The sequence below is a fragment of the Trichoderma atroviride genome, chromosome 4 (assembly GCF_020647795.1).
Source record: "Trichoderma atroviride chromosome 4, complete sequence".
In the NCBI taxonomy this organism is placed as follows: domain Eukaryota; kingdom Fungi; phylum Ascomycota; class Sordariomycetes; order Hypocreales; family Hypocreaceae; genus Trichoderma; species Trichoderma atroviride.
In genome coordinates this window covers 4,660,166-4,682,292 of record NC_089403.1, presented here as the reverse complement: position 1 = coordinate 4,682,292, position 22,127 = coordinate 4,660,166, and the positions used below count along the sequence as shown (strand labels likewise).

Genomic DNA, 22,127 nt, shown 5'->3' with positions numbered 1-22,127 from the left:
GCAAGATGGGGAAGATGGATTGGGAAATAGCTTCATATTGCTGGTTTGAGAAGAGTTGAGGTCGGGAAGTGGGCCCCACATGCACATGCCAATGACGACACTATGGCGATTTGGAATATTACCTCAGCCGCGAGCAAGCTCGCCGTCATTCAACTTGGAAGCTGTGCAGACTCATAGATACAGCATCTGAATGCCATTGCTTGCATTTCTCTCTGCATCTCCAGTTTTCCTTTGGAATCACCCTCTTTGACTTTTGACAAAGCAACTCCCAAAACGGGAAACCCTGGCGCTAGCATTTCGGCGCAATGTCTGAATCCGAGCCCAAGCTGCGCAACCGCGTCGTCGATTCGATCAGCAGGAGGGCTGAACATGTTCTGTAAGTGTGCACGGCCATCGTTGGAGTAAGATGCTGCGATGCTGATGGCTACTAGCACAGATGACTATGGCAAGGCGAGGGCAATGGCCACTGATGCCGTCCAGAGCCGGGCATATCTCTATCCCATCAAGGTAAAATGACGGATTCAATATTACCGCCATTCATTTCTGATAGTCACCGGTCTAACCATCAACGCGATAGGGAATTTTCTACTTCATCGCTCACCGGAGCCTATGGAAGCCATTGCTCGACCGAATTGTTCCCTATGGCACGCTCACAGCCTCGGTCATTGGCGCCATGTTTGTGATTACTTACCTCCCTCAGCTCGCCGTCATGGCGCTTTTCAATGGCCCATTGGCAGTGTACACGACAGTCCTCCTCACGCTGAATGAAAGTTCCATCATCATTCACATGATATCTCGCACCTGGCTACTGCAGGAATCTCTCATGGACACTTTTGATGGCACAATGGTTGCCAGAAACGCAACGGCCGTCGTCCAGCAGGGCCGAGAGGTTCATGCCGGTAGCGACCCTATGAAGAAGCTGGGCAAGGCCTTTAAAAAGCGATTTGAGAAGTTGAGCCTCACAGAAATGATCCGATATGTCATGTATCTGCCTCTAAACCTCATCCCTCTCGTGGGCACCGCGGCCTTTATTTTTCTCCATGGTCAGTGACCAATATCTCCACGTTTTAGTAGCTTCTTTGCTAATGCTTGAAACAGGAAAACATAGGGGAAACATTGTGCATAGTCGAGTACGGCTTCTCTTTAAAGTGATATATTCACGGGATATGTATTAACAGACTTGTAGTATTTCCAGCTCAAGAATTGGTCCGACTTGCAAAGGAAGCAGTGGATCGATACCCATAGTGGTGCCTATGCATCGTATGTCTTGGACACCATTCTATCCCCCCAAGTGAAAACCATTTCTAATTGCCACACAGGTTTGGTGTCGTTGCTACCCTTCTCGAGATGATACCCGTGGTGTCTGTCTTCTTCTCCTACACAAATACCGGTATGGATACTTGACGAGCCAAGTTGCTTCAATACTGACTCATCTAGTGGGTGCCGCTCTTTGGGCTGCTGATATTGAGTCGCAAAATAACCCCATGGTTAAAGAGACTGCTCCAAAGCTAAGACAGGCCGCAGCCGAAAGCTTCGAGTGAGCTGTTTCATCTCTCAGCCGATTAGGACCTTGGCAACACGATGCCAATAAACGACCAAGGACACGGGACAGGGGTTTTTTACGATGTTTGCTGCCGGGCAATCAGCTAGTATTGTTTATTTCCAGCCACGATTGAAATGCGGCTGGATCTTCTATTTATGGATTATCCCGGGAACACCTGTGTTCCTTAACGGGCCAAACCTGGCAACATAGATGATAGCATGTAATTGAAGCGACCATATTTCGGTATTTTATGTGACAACTTCTCACTAGCACCAGTGCCACGGATATTTTCAGCCAAGACGAGACCTCTTCTATGGTGGCAACTCAGGGGATCTCGTCTCATACTGTCTTATCCTGATGCATGCTAACATGTGTCTTACTGGACGGAGGCTCTTTTGTCTTTGCTATTGAATTTCCCCCCAAACCGTGTCCGCATCGACCAAGCCGGCTCCATGCACAGCTAAGCTCTCTGCGGTCTAAATTAAGTTGAAACACGGAAGGCATCGCTGGACAGGGGACATGAATAGCGATTTAATCAATTTGGGCTCCAGTCTTCCCTCCCGCCGTGGATTTGCTTTCGGATGTTACACTCGTCTATACCTGCAGCTAGGCTCTTCAGGTGATACAGCCTCATTGTTATGAGAACACAAGACGTCCTGTCATTATGCGAGAAGGCGTGTGCGAGGAAGATGGCGGGAGGTAAACGACCGAGTCCAGGAGATATCTCACCAGATATCCCGGTGCATTGTTCGGCCAAAACAAGAGTTGAGCGAGGGGGCATCTAGTATCCGACGACTCGGGCGCGTTTTCAGCATGAGGCAATGCTATCAGCATGGATCTCTTGTGTTACCGATGGCCCTCTCACGGCAACTCTGGTCCGTCTTCTCCTACATCTATACGACGGGCAACCCTTTTGTGTCCAGCTGTAGGCGATAGCAGTGCAGCTCAAGTCCGTGTATAACAGTGCCCCAGTGTGCATTGTTCACCATGGCCAGCCATTGAATGACGGGAGCAGATAGAGGCGCTCTGATATATATCAATCTCTTCATGCTAAAGACGCAGCATAGACAAGACCTCGGTCCACCTAAGTATTAAGATTTGGATTCTCATACAGAGTATGAGGGCCGCGCAATTCCTCGTTTCATAACTTGGGACACATCATCGACGCCTTTTCATCAAGAGCGGCCTCTGGCGCGTTCGTCTTCGGCACGGCTGTCTTGACCTCGACCCGTCACACAAAACGGTTGAATCGTGGCGTTTTGTAACCTTGCATGGAAGGGTGCGAGATCTCGATAACGGGTCATATCAGCTTGCCCCAGATCTCAGTGTACCCCTGGCTTGCTTCTGCAGCAGCTGCAGGATCTGGCTGTGCACTGCTGAACCTGATCGTGGCGAATGAGGAGGCGTGGATTGGCGGTGGCATCCGGATCAGGGAGCTCTGCTGGGACTTCCGTCGTCATCAATCTGATACTGTGAACGCCCACGATGCCGGGCCATCCTTATCAGCAGTATGACCGAGACATGGACTCGCGAAGCGTCGGAGGGGACTCGGGATGGTCCCTTGTAACAACACATCACTGCTCAATTCAGGAGTATGGTTTCCGGGAGGGAACGAGCCGGGAAGAGAGGCTCAGCAGCGTCCATCTCAGCTGGGACGTGTGACCGGCTGGCAACCAGCCATGGGTGGTCGTAGCTGATGGGGATCTGTGTGAAGAGAAAGGGGAGAAGGGAGAACAGCATATCTTGCTATGGGCTGGCAGCTGGCAGCTCGAGTCTCCCATTTATTGGCCAGTCCCGGCCAGGTGTACCTGGGAATCCGAGCTGCCTCTTCTCTTCCTGCCAGGGCTGCTTCACTTTTCTCTCATTTGTGGGCTGCCAGCTGCGAACAGTTTTGCTCGCGCGTGTTGTTTCCATTCTATAACGCGCTGTTGACGCGTTCTCTTCTTCTCTCGCTTCTTCTTTTTCTTCTGCCCCCATCCCATCCTGGAGGAGTTGCAGCTTTCTTCAACCCACACCTTCGTTAACTCCTTGCCTCGTTGCATTTCCATCGAATTTCATTCAGCATTTGCGTTTCTTATTGTCTATTCTGTCAATAATAGCATCAGGCATCTCCACTCTGTCAATATTCATTGTCGGGAGAAAGGTGAGCTCTTCTTGAATGGGTGCAGCCTATTGTTTCTGACAGTGAATAGCATCCACGCCCCACCCACGATGAGAGCGTCGATATTATCTGCTGGCCTTGTGCCAGCGGTGGTTCTGCTTTTGGCTGGCATTTCTACCACTGTGGCCCAGCTTGCGGTTCATCGTCTTGCCGTCGAGGATTATCGCAACAATGGTGATGCAAGCCATTTCCAAGGCTTGGCCCCCCGTGCTGCCAACTACGGCGAACCAAGTGACTATGGTTACTATCCTCCTCCCTATGGAGAAGAAACTTCTTCTGCTACCACCACCACCAAATATGGGGCCTGTGAGTATACCGCGATTCTTTCTGCATATTTGTGTTCATGGACTAAGGACTAACCTACATCCAGACCCTCCTCCTCCCGCTGGATCTTCTACAAGCACTGTTTCCAATGTGACCAAGACAGAAACTGCTTCTACCACTCACTCAACTGGTACCAAGACATCTTCTGAAAGCAAATCCTCCACGTCGGCCGGAACAGTGACTGGATCGTCTACTTCCGACAAGAGCCATTCGTCGACAACTGCAGAAGGATCATCAGTCACAGAGTCCTCTCTTGGCCTAACAACGCAGACGATTACTGTATCACTGGCTTCTACCACGTTCGTTACAGCACAAACTGTGCAAGTGTCGTCTAGTCACGAGGGCTACTCGTTCTCATCTAAAGTAACGTCTACCCTGAGCACATCGTCAGCAACGTCTAGCGTGTCCACCAAGTCTTCGACCAGATCTTTAACTGAAGAAGAATCAGGTACTGTTCGGCCTGTATCTTCTTCTAGCTCTACAGAAAGCTCTTCTTCCTCTGGATCTGCCTCTGGATCTGCCTCTGGATCTGCCTCTGTGTCTACCACAACAGGATGGCCAAACGCTACATTGTCACTTTCCACGTCAACTGGAAGCCTGTCGTCTACTTTGTTGACTGAGAATGGAACTGTTCGTTCGACCGTGGCGTCTACAACTTCTACAGAGTCGACTAGATCATTGACTGAAGGCGAATCCGGCACTATTCGACCTATATCTAGTTCCACGGCCGGCTCTTCTTCGTCTGGTTCTACCATCGTGTCCACTATCACGGGATGGCTCAACTCTACACTGCCACCCTCGAGCACGTCAACAGGACAGCTTTTGTCTAGCCAGCTGACTGAGAATGGAACCATACGCACTGTCACATTGACCACAATTGGAGTGACGTTGACGAGACCATTCTCTGAGACTTCCACCCAATTGACTTTTTCAAGCTCTTTGTCTGGAAATTCAACTTTGTCGACTAGCGCACCTACTTCATCTGCTTCAGAGACAACAGCGTCGTCAACCTCTTCGGCAACCAATGGTACAAATCTTACCTTGACATCTGTGGTTACTAGACCTACCGGTACCACAGCATCGGGCCAAGGTATCACGAGTACCGTGAATGGAACTGTCATCGTGATCACAGCCTCTGAATCAGCGGCTAGTACTACCTCGTCAATCTCGACAGGAACCTTGTCAAACATCTCGTCCTCTCTTATCAGCGGGTGGCCATCGTCAAGTAGCCCATCAGTTGCTACTTCGACGTATCGATTCACAAACTCATCTGTAGTCACCGTTACCGTGGGGTCACCCAGTGGCAGTGGGACAGGAATTTCGTCAATCAGCACCACCGAGGCTACTTTGTTTCCAAATCTGACCCTGTCAATCACCGTATCACCATCGGCATCCAACGCCCACTCAAGCTCTTCTGCATTGCCGATTACGGACAATCAGACTACGGTTACTCTGAGCACCACCTCTGGTACCACAGTGGCTCAGTCAAACGTGACAACGATCTGGTCTACTACATCAACCTCGCCAACATCATCTGGGGCAACAGTGACCGTTACATCTGTGCCTGGTACTGCATCAACATCGCAACTCAACAACGGCACCGTCGTCTCTTCTCTTACTTCGACCACACAGACGAATGGTACCGTTGTGGTAACCTCGCAATCCACAACTCGTCCAACTGGCACTGGTCATTCTAGCTTGACGCCCTCTGGCGAGATTCAATCGTCTTCAACAGGGACATGGAGCAGATCTGCATCATGGGTCAACACAACGTCTACCGTGACTGAGACCGCGGCACAAACAAGCGATCATCTTACGGTTACAACCTCTGCCTGGACGCTCAACTCCACCACTATTGTCCAAACGCTGACATTGACGGCGCCGTCTGTCTCAACCGCCCAGCCTTGGAGCTCAGGGGCCGTCAATAGGACTTCTGCCCCTTCCAGTCCCGTATCCACTACGGGATCCCAGCTTCCCTGGAATACGACTGCTACAGAACAGACGGGCGTCAGAACCATCACCTCGACCATCTCGGGCTCAGGCTCTGCCAACTCGACGGCGGCTTCTAGCCCTGCCGGTACCGTGGTGGTGATTACTGTTACTCCTACGGGTGGCGTGACGAGTTCTGGCAATTCTACTGTCTCGACAACGGCCGGGTCCCTGACGGTGAGTTCCAACGGAACGATAACCAAGACGGCCACGAATAGCCAACCGCCATTTATCAATACGACCTCGTATTCCTTGTCGTCTGGGCAAGTTGTGACTACAACAATCTGGAGTAGCGGTGCAACAGCTTCTGGATCAACGTCTGGATCAGCCATCTCTAGCCAACCGCCGTTCAGCAATACAACTTTGTCTTCAGGGTCATCTGGACAAGTTGTGACTACAACAATCTGGAGTAGCGTCCCGACAGCTTCTGGATCAATCATCTCTAGCAAACCATCACTTACCAATACGACCTCGTATCCACTGTCGTCTGGTCAAATTGTGACTACAACAATCTGGAGTAGCGGTACGACAGTTTCTGGATCGACCGTCTCTAGCCAACCACCATTTATTAATACAACTCTGTCTTCAGGGTCGTCTGGGCAAGTTGTTACCACCACAATCTGGAGTAGTGGCACAGGATCTGGGTCATCCACCTCGAGCAGACCCCCATTCATCAATACTACTTCATCGTCTGGGCAAGTCGTGACTTCAACGGTCTGGAACACAGCACCGACAGTTTCAGTTTCTCTGTCAATCATTCCCAGCCATTCTGTCCCTCCCACCTGGAACTTTACTCAATCTGGTACCCTTGGAACATCTCCCACGTCATTTACGCTTTCCAACACGACGTGGCTCTCTTGGACAAGCCAGCCCACAAAGCCTCCAGGTTCCAGCGCCCCCCCCGTTCCCCACGACTCGCAATGTCACTGAGACCCTGTCAGGAACTGTAATCAGCCCTAGTGGCACAGGCTCAACGACTGCTAGTGTTGTTACAATCACTCTCAGTCCTCTACCTGCAACAAACTCAACTTCCAGGCCGTCTTCAACATCCAAATCAGGTAGCGCAAGTGGCGGAAGTTTGACGTGGTCTTTCACCAATTCCTTCAATCTATCTACCGTCTGGATAACTACCGCTGCTCCAACCGGTGGTTCATCAATCGTCCCCATCACCATTACCAAAACCAATACAGGCTCTTCGATTGGAACAGCAAGCTCGGGTCCGCTCAGCTCTGCGACTGTCACTGCGCTTACCAATTCTTCCACCGCAAGATGGAGTGGATCTGAATCGACGGTGACGGTGTCTCCCTCATCTTGGACAAACACATCCCGGATTACATCCACTTCAACCCTGGTGTCTGGGACAGCGGTGAGCTCCAGCAGCAGCTTCATTAGTCCCGTTGTCATTTCCACTACTGTTACCAACGGAACAATCGTGAAAACCACTGCTTTCACCTCTTGGTTAACAACAGGATCTGGCGGATCTACAGTCAGCTCCAGCTCGGTTGGCCCATCTCAGGCAAGCAATGTTACAGTCACTACAATCACTCAAAATGGGACGACTGTGATTTTGACAACCGGATCAGCTCTTCCCTGGTCGACGACATCGGCAGCATCATCTGGGACCGGCGCCTTATCGTCGGCATCTAGCAGCGGACCCATTTGGACTAACAGCACTCAGGTGTCGCCGTCTTCAACTGGCCCGGCTGCATCTACCACGACCACGACTCAGATGATCACAGTTACTGTTTCCACGCTGACTCTAACATCTTCTGCGTCTGCTTCAAAGACTAATGTAACGGTTGTTGGAAGTACCATTACTAGAACGCTGCCGTGGTCAACAGGGTCATCAGCTCTTTCTGGTACCGTCATCTCGCCATCGCCATCATCGTCCGCGAATCACACAAGTGGTAACACGACCCGGATGGTCACGACTATTGTTGAAACAATATCTGGGCCAACAACCAGCACCGGGCCGCAATGGACTAATACCACTACCGTCGCGACGGATCATGAGTCCAGTCACACGGGCAGCGTTATCGTCACGACGCTCTACCCGAACAGCACCACTGCAACTCCTCCCTGCACTCATTCATGGGTATACCCATATCCCAACATCAGTGACAGCACAACCACCTGCACCCGCTTCCCAAGCGGAAACACGACGCTCACTCGATGCTGGGCTATGCCATTGACAACAGGCGCGCCAGAGTCTTCGCTTCGGCCAACCCCGTTGTATACATCCACTTGCAACACGACAAGCACAGCGAATGGCACATATGCAAACGCAACAGTTGCTTATACTCGAACCCGTACGTACTCTTACCACTAATGATCTCTCTTGATAAACTAACACATTCATTCTCACACTAGATACTTACCCTTATCCGCTCCCGACAACATTTGAGACTTCAACCACATCAAAGGATCATGAGTCCGGCTCCAAGGGATTTGCCTACCCCGTGCCAACAGTGGCGATCCCATCAGAAGAGACAATGCCGCGCAACCCAAACTATCCTTGGGGAGCAGGCTCGCCACTGCATCGTCACCAGAATGTGACTGGTCTGGGTGACGGCATCCTCGGCGGCAGGAGTGTTCTCGTCGACTGGGGCAAGGCGGCCGTGCATCGCCTCAAGGCGCTTTTCAAGAAGCACGTTGATGAAGACGAACAAGGTGGAGAAGAAGAAGAGTAATAGTGAAAAAGGAGAGTTGACTTTGGAGTGTTTACTTTTTTGAAGTCTGACTGTACCTTGGTTGTATTACTCTATAATCCTGTTGGATGCGAAGAAACGGGGCGATTGGGTTTGATTTGATATATGGGAGTGTTGGAACGATAATCATCATATTTGCTTCTTTTTCTTCTTTTTTTTTTTTTTTTAATGGGAAAGTTTTCAAGGTTGGGTCCTTACAAGGTATAGGGGATTATTTATGGAAAGGGGGCATGGAATGGCATAGTATTGCAATCTTAGGAGAGCCATGGTAGATGGCGACTCGTGGATGTTTGCTGTAGGTTCTGATAATAATGGTGGTTTCAATGCCATGCTCGTTCGAATATGACTCTCATGTTTTGAACAGCTGTGCTTATGCTTGTTCAGGAAATGAAATCAATACCTTGTGAGTATGAGAGATGGAGCCTTTACTTGTGTGTTGGCTGTTATAGACTACCTGAAATGACTGCATCTGGTGTTAGATCTGTGCTTGTTCATTACGCGTATGTATCTTGCTGAACACAAGGCCAGTATCGTACAAGTATGATCCAGGGGCATCTATTGTAATTACATGTAGCCAAGCACTAAGCAGAGCGTATCTAGCACAGGGGTATTGCGCGCTTTTGTCTTTGGCAGAGGCATATCGGAGACCTCTACAACCATTTTGCCACAATGCCACCTCGTGTATGCACAGAAAAGGGTTTCAGCAGTGGTATGTATATATAAAAAGGGCATAGGAACGGGATCTGTGTCAGATACGATGCTTTGGTTCGTATTTTGTGGAGTAGAATGGCAATGGCAAACCTAGCAATGGCATTTGCTATTTGCGGCGAAGTGAGAAGACGGGCATTAATGCCGATGCATGGAGCAGGATATTCAGGGCTCTACTCGCCTAAGCGGAGGCTTGGTGCCCTGTACTGCAACAGGTTGGTGCCATCGACTCTTTTATCCAACGAATGACAGCGGCATCGTGTACGGCTGCTGGGAACGTGACACTGTATGCCCATGGCAATTCCCAAGGTGCAGTTGAGGCTATGCCTCCCCAAACACCTCGTACTCGTACTAACCAGAGCAGAGAATCGATGGTTCCATTCATTTTGCCAGGGGTGCTGGGCCATTCGGGTATGCGGCTCGTGCAGCGCCATCAGAGCCTCTTGGCCCTGAAGTGCTGACGTAGGCGCCGCGCTGCTTCGTCAATCACGCACCGGCGCATCCCTGGGCGATTTCGTAAGCTGGGGGGGTTCGGACAGTCGGAGGCTGCTAATCCCGGACGGCCAATGGCAGGGCGTCGTCACACCTTTTTACAGCGCCTCGCCACCCAAATCGCCCTCCGCTGCCCTTCCTAGCTCCAGTCCTCTTTTGCTTTCTGCATCAACCTCAAACCCACTGCGACGACTCTCCCAACCTTCAACCTCCATCGAGTCGCATATTGTTGATTGTTCCGTTGCTATTTCTTTTGCATCGCGACAACCTCGATTTCCACCACCATGCTTTTCAAGCAGCTCGCCCTGGCGGCAGCGGCCACGGCCTTTGCGATCGTTCCCGAGATATCCGAACCAGACGAGAACATCTTCAAGGCGCTCCCCGTCGAGCCCGAGACCTTCCAGCTGCCCGCCGAAGCGTTCGGACAGAGCCTCGACGTGCCCTGCAGACAGTGCCGTGGCAGGGACACCCACTTGAAGCTGGATTTTGCCGTCGAGGATGGCTCAAGATTGATGGTCAATGGCTTTGAGCTGTACCCCCATGCCGACCCGTGGCGTGGTGATCTGACTGCCGATGTCGTGCGAGCAAGCGGGAGCGCCACGGAGCGCACCCTGGGATACAGCCTGTCGGTTCTGCCCAGGGCCAAGGACGAGGAGCAGCAGCTGGAGCTGGTGGACGTCAAGCTGAGGGTCATCGAGGTCGGCCACCGATTCGTCGACGACATTCCCGTGGTCAAGGTTGGCCTGATCAAGGCCGTCACCGGCGACATTGTCATTTCCGATATGCAGCTCATGGCCGCGCCTGAGATGCCCTGCACCACCATGTGGTGCCGTGCCAAGCAAGCTGTCAAGGGCTTCGGTGGCTGCCACCGAAAGGGCCCTCATGGCCCCGAGGAGGCCAACCATCCTCCTCCCCCTCCCCACCACAAGCCTCATCATCACGGTCGACCTCACCACCACGAGCCTGAGGATTGGAACACCCAGCGCGACTGGCGCCGCCTTGTCAGGAACGTCGCCTCGCACATTGTGCTGCCCGTCCTCATGGGCATCACTGCTGGTGTCGGTGTTGCATTGTATGTTGCCCCCTATCGTATGACATTCGTTTCTTTGCTCTTTGCTGACCTTTTTGATAGCCTTGCCATGTTCTTGTGCAGCGTCGTCTACCGTATCAGCATGTTCGTCCGTGGTGGTGCTCAGCGCCGCTCATGGTGCCCTCACCACCGACGCAACTCTACCCAGTTCCCCTCCGCTGAGGAGGAGAAGAGGGGCTTGTTAGAGGATGAGGAAGCTCAGGACTCTACCCCGGCTCCGGCCTACCAGGCAGAACCCGCCGACAAATAAATAGGCAATTTTTTGCTCAAACTTCATTTTTCTTATGTCACTTTCCTTGCGTTACTATATACCTGCTATGAAGGAGCTAAACGACGAGTAGGTGGACGAATAAACCACCAGCACTACCATTGAAGACAAGTTGAAAGAAATGGAAGCTTTTCCTTTTTTTTTTTTTTCTCTAAAGGGGAGATGTGCAGAATGAATCCATGGCCAAATAAGAGAAAACAAATGGCCTTACTGTACCACTACTAAATTGATTCAACAAGTTGGGGGGAGTCGAAGGGCGTTATGGGAAATCAGATATGCACATGTCAATTAGCATATTATCTGTCATTAGCTGAATGCTACAATTTTTTTTCCTTGATAAATCGGTCTTGTCCGTATCATGTTTCAAGATGCAGTCATCCAACTCAAGTAGTAGGTAGTATTTGTCTTGAGCCGTGTGCACATGTCTGATTGACTACCTCATCTCTATAGATATTCCATCTCCAAGTCAACCTCAGATTCATCCTCAATCCACATCCACCTGATCCTCCGGGACTGCAAGCCGCGTGGGGCTCTGATCCGGGGGGCTGATCCCGTGTGGGGAGATGCGGACTGGAGCTCTTTGAAGTACGAGTCCACTTCTGCCCACTGTGGCGGATGTTGTGCTCCGTTTTTATTCTGCAGCTGTCGATGTCGATGTCATGTGCAGTTTTGTGTTTTGTCAGCCAGAGGAGTTTTGGTTCATTGCAAGGAAAGGGTTGGATAGAAATTCATATGCATTGCTTTTTGCTGATGATTGTTGTGCCGGGTAGCTGTGGATGCGATGGCCTGGCATGTTTTGCTACTTGGACTCCATCATAGCCTGGGGAAAACATTTGTAGAAATGTGCAGGACTAAAATGGTCTAATTCACCCGTCGCCTAATTGAATCAATACAAGCCTCAGAGAGAGGGTCTGATGGGGGGGTATGGTTGTTCGTTTCTCTCCATTCCAATCAACTAGAAGAAGGCTGGACACACCATGTCTAGAATATCCGGAGAGTTTCATGACCTAATGAGATGGGCGCTCCATATGCCTAGTACATCTATTCAATCATATGACCACAACGCGTGTTTCAAGAATTGGCAATCGTGGCGTGGAGTTTCTGGATTGGAGCAATCGCTTTCTTGTGTCTCCGTCTGTGGTCTCCATGTTTGTATATGAACGTTCCATACTTGATATGCGGGGGGAGCCTCGGATCTGCAAAGGGGGAAGAGCCAATAGCGTGCGGAGATTGTTCTGTCTAGGTACCTATGAATGCTCTGTAAGCGCAGCAATGACCAATCTTTGCATATCCCATGTACATAAAAACCATCTTCATTCCTGGGAAAGCACACTCTTCTACAATCTGCGGGGTTGCGAGACACGTTGTGCTTCCCCACAGCTTTTTCTGTCTTTTGCCCCTCATCGCAGCTGTGCATATCCGGTTCCGCGGCGACATCAGCTGGTCTGCTGACTGTCATCTCTCTTTTCATCGTGTAATATTTCTTTTTCTCTTTTTCTCGTCAGATCAGACCGCTCTTCTCTTTGATTTACAGTTCTCTGGGCTTTTCTCTCCTATTGAAATTAATAGTAAGACAGCATGTGGCAGCCAACTTCACCAGGCGAAGAGCCCGCGCCACCTCCCCCTCACGGCCATGTCCGGACATTGTCAATGAAGCAGAAAAACCCGGGCCGCTGGTTTGGCCAGGTCGTCAAGCTCAAAAAGGACCGCGTGGACGAGTACAAGGCCTGCCATGCCAAGGTTTGGCCCGAGGTTCTCAAGCAGATCAAGGACTGCGGGATAGAAGATTGTAAGCTTACTGTCCTGTCCCCTCTTACTCTCTTATTGAGCAAAGCTTATGCAATTGGGGGGGGTGATAGACAGCATCTTCTATGACGACAACCTGGGATTGCTTTTTGCCTCGTTTAGGTATATCGGCTACGACTATGCTGGAGATATGGAGAAGATGGCGGGAAATCCCAAGGTGCGCGAGTGGTGGAAGATGACAGACAGCATGCAGGAGAGCTTGGTGGAGGGAGCTGTGAGCTCCGAGGCCGGGACGCCGTCTTGGTGGAGGCCGATGGAGCAGGTGTTTTTCCAGCCGTGATGCACGATTACGATAATGGCGACGATGGAGGGCTGTAGGAGGCAAGAATGCAAGAATCAACGCAGGAATTAATGGCATGTATCCAGGTTAGGGTGCTGGAGATTGGAAGAAGCTGGGCAATAGATGCGAACTTTTGTTAACTGCGGGGAGGTGTTGGTGTTTGCCATTACAGTAGAGCTATGAGCTCGGAGGGGACCGAGCTTTCAAGCATCGAATATGCAACTATCGACCATCCAACGACGCGAAGAAAAAAAATTGAAATTTTCCTTGCATGGAGACTGGAGATCTGGATGGTGATCAATCGCCGTGCTCGGTTTAACGTAACGGCGCCATCCCAAACTTTAACCTGGCTACATGTACCGATCAAGGTGCATGTATATAAATAGATGCGGTGACATGCAAGGGAACTGAACGATGTTTCCAAGACGAAAAGAACAAACGACAGAGTCTTTTCAAAAGTAAGCATATACGAACCACGGGGTCTATCAAACAAGAACCAAAACTGTTTCGTATGAGGCGGCTATAGTAGGTCTGCGACGAACCGGGGCCTCTGAGTGCGTGGATACGCATACGCAACCCCGATGAGCTTTTTTTTTTTTCTAGCGAGTCTTTTTACCCGTCTTTGGCTGAGATGAGCAAGGGTCAAGGGTGTGAAGCGACGCAGTCCTTGTTTTTCTCCTTCTAGGGAGAGCAAACGGGTGGATATTTCTTGGCGGCGAACACTGGTGTGATGAGAAGCAGGGGTTTGGGCAAGTTTGCTTGTTTCTTCTTTTTGCCGGAGAGTCGATGCTGTTTGGGACATATGGCCGCTGCTGTTGTACTGTAGGTGAGCATCATGCCATAATTGCAAAGAATGAATCGATTTTGAGGGTTTCCAACTTTTTGTATGCGCGCGTTGCTGTTTAATCCTTCTCCGGTCGCAAGCAATACCTGTTTTGAGTAGTGTGAACCGGACACTGCCTTGGCTGCGGACTTCAAAACCCCACTACTGATGCGTGTCTGAGACACTCATACATTGTATGTGAATCAACAGCTTCTCACGGGCCATGTTGGAGATTGGGCTGAGGCCTGGTGAAGGCCCCGGCGTGAGGACATGGTGTAAGAGAAAATAGCTGAGGGCTTTTGGGGATTCTTTGCGAATATTCAGCCCGTGTTTTATGGGTATTTTATATGACAGCCTTGAAGGTGAGTGTCTATTTATACTAGTGCTGGTATCAAGATACGACAACAGGATCAGGCTGTGACAGAATCTGCTGCCAAGATCAAATAGGGAGGGCTCTGTCCTGAAAAAGAGAAGAAAAAAAAATGAAGCAAAAAAGGAACAAGGAAGAGTGAGTAACAAAACAGTAGTATCGGTGCTAATAATAGCTGCAGCACTGGCCTTGCCAGCTAGAGGAAGCCATGTGGATCGGAATGAGATCCGTGAATTGAAATCCAAGACATTCAAGATAGAGCGGTGGAACGTGCTCGATAAAGGGCCGACGATGCTGCTGCTGGGTGCGCTCTCAAAGTGCTAATGATCGTGGAAGAGGCCCAATAGCGCCATCGGATAGCTTGAAAATAGGGAGCTGGGCACTTAATATTTTGAGTTGTGGCTTGCACAGCTGAGCCGGACAGTAGCACTACATGCGCGACTAGCAATTAATAGAACTGATACACGTGAGGGCGGCTGCATGCGTGTCTGGTGCCGTCTAGCCATTTTAAGAAGGAAAGAGGGCAACACATTGTAAAGCAGAAATACGAAAAAAGACGGCCGACGCTCAAATATGAATGGCGCAGGTTCATGATACGCTGCAGCTTTCCAACATGCTGCGATTTTCGGGCGAATGAAAAGGCCTCACAACGCGGCTGGGCGAAATGCGCTGCTGCGAACGGGCCACCTGCAGGAACAAATTGGCGCTAGTGTTTTGTCTTGAGAGTGGGCTCCAGGGGGGGTCCAACACGGAGACTAGCACAGGGGACTGCTAAATGATGCGCTTCTAGTGGTGGTACCTGTACCTGTGGCTTGGAGCATTGATGCCATCAATTTCAATCTCTTTCATCATGTAAGATTTTGTTGTGTGCATGTATGAACAGCGACAGCTTCTCTATATTCACAATAGCTATTCGCTCATCTGATATAATCTTCCATCCCAGACACCACTAATGTCCCACTTCAAACCACGTGTATCAAGACATGTCCCTGATTGCGCATGATGGCCTGTTCAAGCTTCAATCTGCTGGTGGTTTCCCTTTTTCCTGGATATCCCTGCTGCCGTTATATACCACTCGCATGTACCGGTACCCGCGCCAGACACTGTAGCTCGTTACAGCAGCCACAGCTCAGGGCAGCCCATGGCACGGCGAAGCGACCTCCCCACAGCCAGGAACAGGACCTGGAACCAGGCATGGTGCCCACTAACAACCCCTGTGCCTGCGCCTGTACCTGTACATGCACGGCATGGCTCCCGGCTCCTCAACCGCAGCCCTCGTCCTTCTCCTCTTCTCGTCCGCCTCCTCTTCTGCCTCTGCCGCTGCCTCTCCGTTGATTGTGATTCTTCGCTGGCCGGAACCATCAGGCTGGGCCGCATCGTCCGACAAAAACGACAAGCCACAGGCAAGGCCCGCAGCAGGCAAATCCCGTCGAATCCTGGTCGTCCTTCGGCCGCCTCGCTCGCCAAAAATCGTCCTCTCCTCCATCATCTCATCTCTCACCCCCCCAGTTTTTGTCTTTTTTCCTCGCTTGCGTTAACCTTCACTCTTTCTTTCTCTTCTTTCCCCCTCCCCATCACCAGCTGCTAGTCGCTGCTGCTGCTGTACTATTCATTTCCCCGCTTTCCTTAATTCAGTTTTTTTAACATTTTTTTTTTCCTTTTCATATCTCATTTCTTTATTTCTCTTTCTTTGCCGTTGTGCCAGATTCTGTTCCAGGTGAATACGCCGTTTCGTTCCTCAAAGGTAGGTCTTACTGATCGTTCACTTCCTTCTGCCTGCCTCCCACCTTGCTCTAGGGCTCTACACATCGTCTGATCTTTTCTATTTGGAATCCGTCTTTCGATTTATGCGTTTCATGCAAAGTCTTTGAAACTGCTCGACACTTTTCTTCGCATCTTCTATCGACGCTCAGACTGCTCCCAGTATACCGGCTCATCGCGATTACGCCTGCTTCGTCGTTCCTGCCTTTTGAGACTTGTATCAGTAAATAGAATTGCTCATATCTAACCTTGCTCGTTAATAGACTTCACTCATTCACAAATCTCTCTGAATACGAATCTACCTGATAAAGCCTGTAGAGCTGATAGCACGACTTCTGGGCCTTATTTTCAATGCTTTTCATCTCTTCATTCGTTTCAAAGGTTTCAACTTCAATCCGACCAGTTGGCCACAGGTTTCACTTCGATCAGTGCAACCAAGTCTGTTTCAGCTAGTTCGGCTACTCGCAGAAATCGTTGATACGTCTCAGGCAAGACTGTCTCTCGTTGGATGTCGACAGCTACCCAAGCACCGTTACCCCGGATGGTTTGTAGCTAGACTCGACGACATTCCAAATGAGCCAGGCATATGATGGAGGCAGGGATTGGCCGGCACAATCTCCACCGTCCTCTCAAAGGCCACGGGACAGAGCCCAGGTTGGCTTCCCCTTCAGCAGCGAGTCAAATAGGCGTGAGCAGCGGCTGAGACACAATCCGAACCCGAGTTACGATACACCACCTCAGCATGAGGTACCACCGCCCAACTCGACCAGATCAAGACCAGCCAACGGCCAGCATGGTAACATGGCAGCAGCAACAATCTCACGACCGGCGCCAGCTCCTCAGTGGCCGCTGCAGAGCCCTGATGCAGCGGACCCCCCCAGATGCAGGTTCATACCGTCCACCACCCGACCGACCTCGAGTAGCACCCCAAAGACCGCCACGCCCAAGCCAAGTCCCGTCCATGGTAGACCAGTCCCGCCCACAGCAACCAACTCCCGTATTTCGTGTCCCGGAACCCGCCAGCCCGTCAGAAGTCGATAGCCCTACTTCAGAGACTTCAGATCGCCCGAGGAGAAGCGCAAATCTGGGGCCACCACCCTCCAGCAGAAGAGGACAGTCGTCCTTTTACTCTGCCACATCCTTTGTGTCTCCGATTCCCGAAGAACACTCAGCCTATACGTCTCACAACTCTTACGCTTCGAGCGCTGCTATGCCCGATTCATGGAAAGCTGAATCTGTGGGTGCTAGCCCGGGCTTCCATGGAGGAGGATTCTACGAAGAATCCTTGACAGAGAGAAGCAGAAATTCCGCCGGGTCAGAAGATTATAGCGACGAGAGTGGGCTGGTATCCGGCCAAGACGAATATGCGCTCCAGACACTCACTAGCCCGCACTCTCATGGAAAGAAGCCAGCTTCTGCCAATCCGTTTCATGATGGAACAGGCCTTGTCGACGAATCCACCGCCTCTTCTTCCAACACCTTGCCGAACAAGCAGCTTCCAGCAGCCACTGACCGCAGGGCAAGCCATATCGCAGCGGTCCCTATAAGCCAGCCCGGCATGATGAGCCCGGCAGATTTACGCAGAGCCGCGGGATCTCCCCCGCCGACTAGCCGCCTTTCTGCCATCCGACGCCCACCGAGGCTAGATATCGACGCCGTACGAGAGGCTGAATCGAGAGGAAGTCTTACCAGCTTACCAGATCTGATCCGACGAGCTACTCGTCTCGCTTCGATGATTGACAAGGGCAAACGGCCATCAAGTCGCCTTGACGAACTCGACTTCTTTAACGAAAAAGCGAGCAGTGGCAATGGAGTGAAGCGTTCCTTTGGTATGTTAATAAACCTGGTAGTAAAAAAAAACTCAGATGGACTCGCTGCTAATCGTGATGAATGGTAATTAGACGATCGTTATCAGTCAGGCCTTTCGGATATGCTGGCTGCTTTCCCTCCTCCTGTGCAAACACCTGTACACACTCACCGACCCACGGATGCCTGGCCTTCGGTGCCCCGAGGGCCCTACACCGGTCGTGAGAAGTACATGGTGACCCCTGATGACCAGGAGGTCCCGGCCGGTTCCAATGCCAAGCCAAAAGCTCGCAGGTGCTGCGGTTTGCCCATATGGGCCTTCATCCTAATCATCTTCCTGATGCTGTGTATCATTGCGACCGCTATTGTTATACCCTTGGAGTATTTCGTATTCAAGAACCTGGGCAACAACAGCAACAAATCGCCGACAGTCAACATTCAATCTTGCGCAAAGTCTCTGCCGTGCTTGAATGGCGGCAGCGGTGTCGTTATTAATGGTACGTGCTCGTGCATCTGCACTAACGGATTTACGGGAGCCAACTGTGGCACAAACGGCTCATCGGGCTGCACGACGACAAACTTGATTCCAACGGACGGCTCTGCCCACATCAACAACGTCACACTCGGTATGGCCATACCACGCATCATTGCCGATTCGGACAAGAACTTTTCCATCCCCCTCTTGGGTACAGAGATCCTGGCTAGGTTTAACACGGGCAACCTTTCTTGCATCGCTCAGAATGCCCTCGTTACGTTTGATGGCCAGTCCACGAGAACTGGTGGGGCCAATGCGCAAGTTCAGAGTACTTCTGATAATGCTCAACAAGCAACCAACAAAGACTCTGGACCAACCCCTGACCTTATATCCCGAGACTTTGTGGCTATTCTAGACAAAGTGCCTTCACGAGTTCGAAGGAGCAGCCCCTCGTCCACGAGCTCTTCTTCACCCAAGCAGACATCCATGTTCACCGTTACGCAAGAAGTCCTCGACTTTGCTCGCACAGCCGTGCTGTATGTGCTCCAAGAAGATAGTATTGATGCTGCGAATACGGCGCAGACTGAGCTCCAACAGTTCTTCACTCAGGCTTCTCAAGCAATTACGAAATACGGCTCCGAAGTGACTGTCAAGCAGGCATCTAGCATCTCCATCGGAGGGAACAGAACGGTTGACCTGGTTGACGCCACGGTCGATATTGGCCAAGGGCCCGTGGGGAGCCAGAAGACGTCAAAACGTAGCCTCCTTTTCGGCTTCTGATGAGATGATGCTCAAACAGCTCTTGGCATAACTGCACGTTTAGCCAAGCCTTTGAATCATATATAACGTCGAGGGCTATACGGCTGCAGATGAGGGGTGGTATGCCGCCCCCTTTTTGTACAAACCTGGGATACCATATTTAATAATCTGGAAGAGGGAGGGAGGTTATTTGCGGCAATGAGACGAAGACGTAAGAGGTAAAAAAAAGGGGCGATACGGTTGGGAAATCTTGTATAAGCATGTCATGGACTCTCTTTCTTTCTTTTTGAGACTTTTTTCTTTTTTCTTTCTTCTTCTTTCTCATTTTTCGATTTATTTTATTTTCTCTCAAGTGCATTTACAAATGCGAGAAAGGTGGAAGGGGAGATTAGCGCAGGCGTTTTCATCAGAGGCGGAGTAGATTAACTGATATCAAATATCACGGCAGTTCATTGTTGAGCTGTTACGAGCATCTCGGATGGAAAGCGGTCGAGCGAGCAATCAATGATTATGTGCTTAACTAGTGGTGAAATGTACATAGATGTCTAATTCTGAAAAAGGGATACCATACCATATGACACACATCAAGTCGTTGCAGCATGTTTGCGTACCTATTTAAAACCATTTTTTTTTCTCTTCTCTTTATTATCTCTTTGATGTATATCTCTTTTTTTCTTTTTATAAGTTTCTTCTTTTATTTGTCTTTTATTACATTCTGAAGACACCAAACTTGGTATCTCCGGCCTTGACCTCGTTGCGGCCACCCATGGCGGCTCTCAGTCCGAGGCCAAGGTAGTGGCGAGTGTGCTGGGGAGGGATGATGCCGTCGTCCTATAGGGTTTTCGTGGTTAGCTAATGGTCTTTTCCGTCTTTATACCTTTTTATGTGTATGCATGTGTGTGTGTGTGTGTGTGTGTGTGTGTGTGTCATGACTTACCCAAAGACGCGCAGAAGAGTAGGTAGCCTCACTCTCGCGCTCAATGCGATCCTTGAGCTCCGGATCTGCCTTGCCAACCGTCTCCATGACAGCAGCCAACTGCTCGCTGCCCATGACGCCCACGCGGGCATTGGGCCACATCCACAAGAAGCGCGGCGAATAGGCACGGCCGCACATGCCGTAGTTGCCAGCGCCGTAGCTGCCACCCACAACGACGGTGAACTTGGGCACATCAGCGCAAGCGACGGCGGTGACGAGCTTGGCGCCGTGCTTGGCGATGCCGTCGCGCTCCGAGGCGGAGCCGACCATGAAGCCGGAGATGTTTTGCAGGAAGACGAGGGGGATGCCGCGCTGGGCGCAGAGCTCGATGAAGTGGGCGCCCTTTACGGAGGAGGAGGCGAAGAGGATGCCGTCGTTGGCGACGATGCCGACTTTCTGGCCGTAGATGGAGGCGAAGCCCGTGACGAGGGTGGTGCCAAAGTCGCGCTTGAACTCTGCAAATTCGGAGCCGTCGACGATGCGGGCGATGATTTCGCGGACGGGCATGGGCTTGCGCAGGTTGGTGGTGGCGATGCCGAGGAGCTCGTTGGGGTCGTAGAGCGGCTCGGCAAAGGACTCTGCGGGGGCGACCGTGGCGGCGGACTGCTTGGGCCAGTTGAGGTTGGCGATGCTGCGGCGGGCGAGGGTGATTGCGTGGGCGTCGTCGACGGCGAGGTAGTCGGTGACGCCCGAGACGGACGAGTGCATCTTGCCGCCGCCGAGGTCCTCGTGGGAGACGACCTCACCCGTGGCGGCCTTGACGAGGGGCGGTCCCGCCAGGAAGATGTGGCCCTGCTCCTGGACGATGATGCTCTCGTCGCTCATGGCGGGCACGTAGGCGCCGCCGGCGGTGCAGGGGCCCATGACGACGGCGATCTGGGGGATGCCCTGGGAGGACATGCGGGCCTGGTTGTAGAAGATGCGGCCAAAGTGGTTTTGGTCGGGGAAGACGTCGGCCTGGTGGGGGAGGTTGGCGCCGCCGCTGTCGACGAGGTAGATGCAGCTGATGATTTGCAAAACTCATGTTAGTCTTACATGGCTTATGAGATGGGATGAGATGACCTACGGCAGCTTGTTCTCCTGCGCCACGGCCTGGGCGCGCAGGTGCTTCTTGACGGTGATGGGGTAGTACGTGCCGCCCTTGACGGTGCTGTCATTGGCGACAATCACGCAGGTGACGCCCTCGACGACGCCCACGCCTGTGATGATGCCGCCCGCAGGCACCTCGGCCTCTGGGTACAGCTCGTGGCCGGCCATGGGCGACAGCTCGAGGAACGTGGTGCCCGGGTCGATGAGGGCAGCGACGCGGTCGCGCGGAAGCATCTTGTTGCGCGCAAGGTGCTTGTCGCGGGCCTTTTGCGAGCCGCCCTGCTGGATGGTGGAGGCGAGGCGCTGCAGGCGGGCGGTGATGTCGGCCATCTGGGCCTCATTGTCCTTGAACTCGGGCGACGACGGGTCGATGTTTGTGGGTAGGCGGGAGATTGCGCCGGCCTGGTGCGGAGGCGTGAGCGTTGCTGCTGAGCGGCGGGAGAGCTGGAGTCGTGATGCCTGTGGTGATGGTGTTGAGGATTTCTGGAGCTGGCGGGACAGGCGCAGTGCCTGGCGAGAAGGCCGTGAGAGAGACATGGCGATGATGAGTCAATTGGCGGTGTGTGAGATGCTCCAACACAAAGAATGCGAAGACGGACGAAAATGAAATAAAATAATATTCACACCGCGCACAAAAAAAGATGAAAATTGGCGATGCTGGTCCCAACTTTGCTTCTCCCTCAGCCGAGCTGCCTCAAA

At 51.7% G+C, this 22,127-nt stretch overlaps 6 protein-coding genes across 6 annotated transcripts; 5 read left to right on the top strand and 1 right to left on the bottom strand.

The window, feature by feature from the left end:
* Nucleotides 1-17: 17 nt before the first annotated feature.
* On the top strand, nt 18-1,849 carry TrAtP1_008941 (uncharacterized protein). The gene is made up of 7 exons (XM_014087124.2): nt 18-376; nt 432-507; nt 578-1,043; nt 1,099-1,130; nt 1,187-1,260; nt 1,320-1,390; nt 1,438-1,849. Exons 1-7 carry the CDS (start codon nt 306-308, stop codon nt 1,539-1,541), a joined length of 894 nt encoding a protein of 297 aa, XP_013942599.2. The 5' UTR covers nt 18-305; the 3' UTR covers nt 1,542-1,849.
* Nucleotides 1,850-3,028: 1,179 nt separating this feature from the next.
* Nucleotides 3,029-8,833, top strand: TrAtP1_008940 (uncharacterized protein; the record flags this gene model as incomplete). The annotated part of the gene is made up of 5 exons (XM_066114104.1): nt 3,029-3,135; nt 3,736-4,010; nt 4,075-6,903; nt 6,959-8,326; nt 8,388-8,833. 5 exons carry the CDS (start codon nt 3,029-3,031, stop codon nt 8,705-8,707), a joined length of 4,899 nt encoding a protein of 1,632 aa, XP_065970197.1. The 3' UTR covers nt 8,708-8,833.
* Nucleotides 8,834-10,086: 1,253 nt separating this feature from the next.
* TrAtP1_008939 (uncharacterized protein) lies at nt 10,087-11,621 on the top strand. The gene is made up of 2 exons (XM_014087122.2): nt 10,087-10,997; nt 11,058-11,621. Exons 1-2 carry the CDS (start codon nt 10,210-10,212, stop codon nt 11,263-11,265), a joined length of 996 nt encoding a protein of 331 aa, XP_013942597.1. The 5' UTR covers nt 10,087-10,209; the 3' UTR covers nt 11,266-11,621.
* Nucleotides 11,622-12,861: 1,240 nt separating this feature from the next.
* Nucleotides 12,862-13,369, top strand: TrAtP1_008938 (uncharacterized protein; the record flags this gene model as incomplete). Its single annotated transcript, XM_014087121.2, has 2 exons — nt 12,862-13,072; nt 13,143-13,369. 2 exons carry the CDS (start codon nt 12,862-12,864, stop codon nt 13,367-13,369), a joined length of 438 nt encoding a protein of 145 aa, XP_013942596.1.
* A 3,696-nt stretch (nt 13,370-17,065) lies between these two features.
* TrAtP1_008937 (uncharacterized protein) lies at nt 17,066-19,384 on the top strand (the record flags this gene model as incomplete). The annotated part of the gene is made up of 2 exons (XM_066114103.1): nt 17,066-18,152; nt 18,225-19,384. 2 exons carry the CDS (start codon nt 17,066-17,068, stop codon nt 19,382-19,384), a joined length of 2,247 nt encoding a protein of 748 aa, XP_065970196.1.
* Nucleotides 19,385-20,071: 687 nt separating this feature from the next.
* Nucleotides 20,072-21,965, bottom strand: TrAtP1_008936 (uncharacterized protein; the record flags this gene model as incomplete). The annotated part of the gene is made up of 3 exons (XM_014086451.2): nt 20,072-20,194; nt 20,301-21,342; nt 21,406-21,965. 3 exons carry the CDS (start codon nt 21,963-21,965, stop codon nt 20,072-20,074), a joined length of 1,725 nt encoding a protein of 574 aa, XP_013941926.1.
* Between the last annotated feature and the right edge of the window lie 162 nt (nt 21,966-22,127).

Bases quoted from the DNA above. Each gene is read 5' to 3' on its own strand.
- TrAtP1_008941 (XM_014087124.2), top strand. From the start codon at position 306: ATGTCTGAATCCGAGCCCAAGCTGCGCAACCGCGTCGTCGATTCGATC. The intron at 508-577 runs GTAAAATGACGG...TCAACGCGATAG, and splicing joins CATATCTCTATCCCATCAAG to GGAATTTTCTACTTCATCGC. The intron at 1,391-1,437 runs GTATGGATACTT...TGACTCATCTAG, and splicing joins CTTCTCCTACACAAATACCG to TGGGTGCCGCTCTTTGGGCT.
- TrAtP1_008939 (XM_014087122.2), top strand. From the start codon at position 10,210: ATGCTTTTCAAGCAGCTCGCCCTGGCGGCAGCGGCCACGGCCTTTGCG. The intron at 10,998-11,057 runs GTATGTTGCCCC...CCTTTTTGATAG, and splicing joins GCTGGTGTCGGTGTTGCATT to CCTTGCCATGTTCTTGTGCA.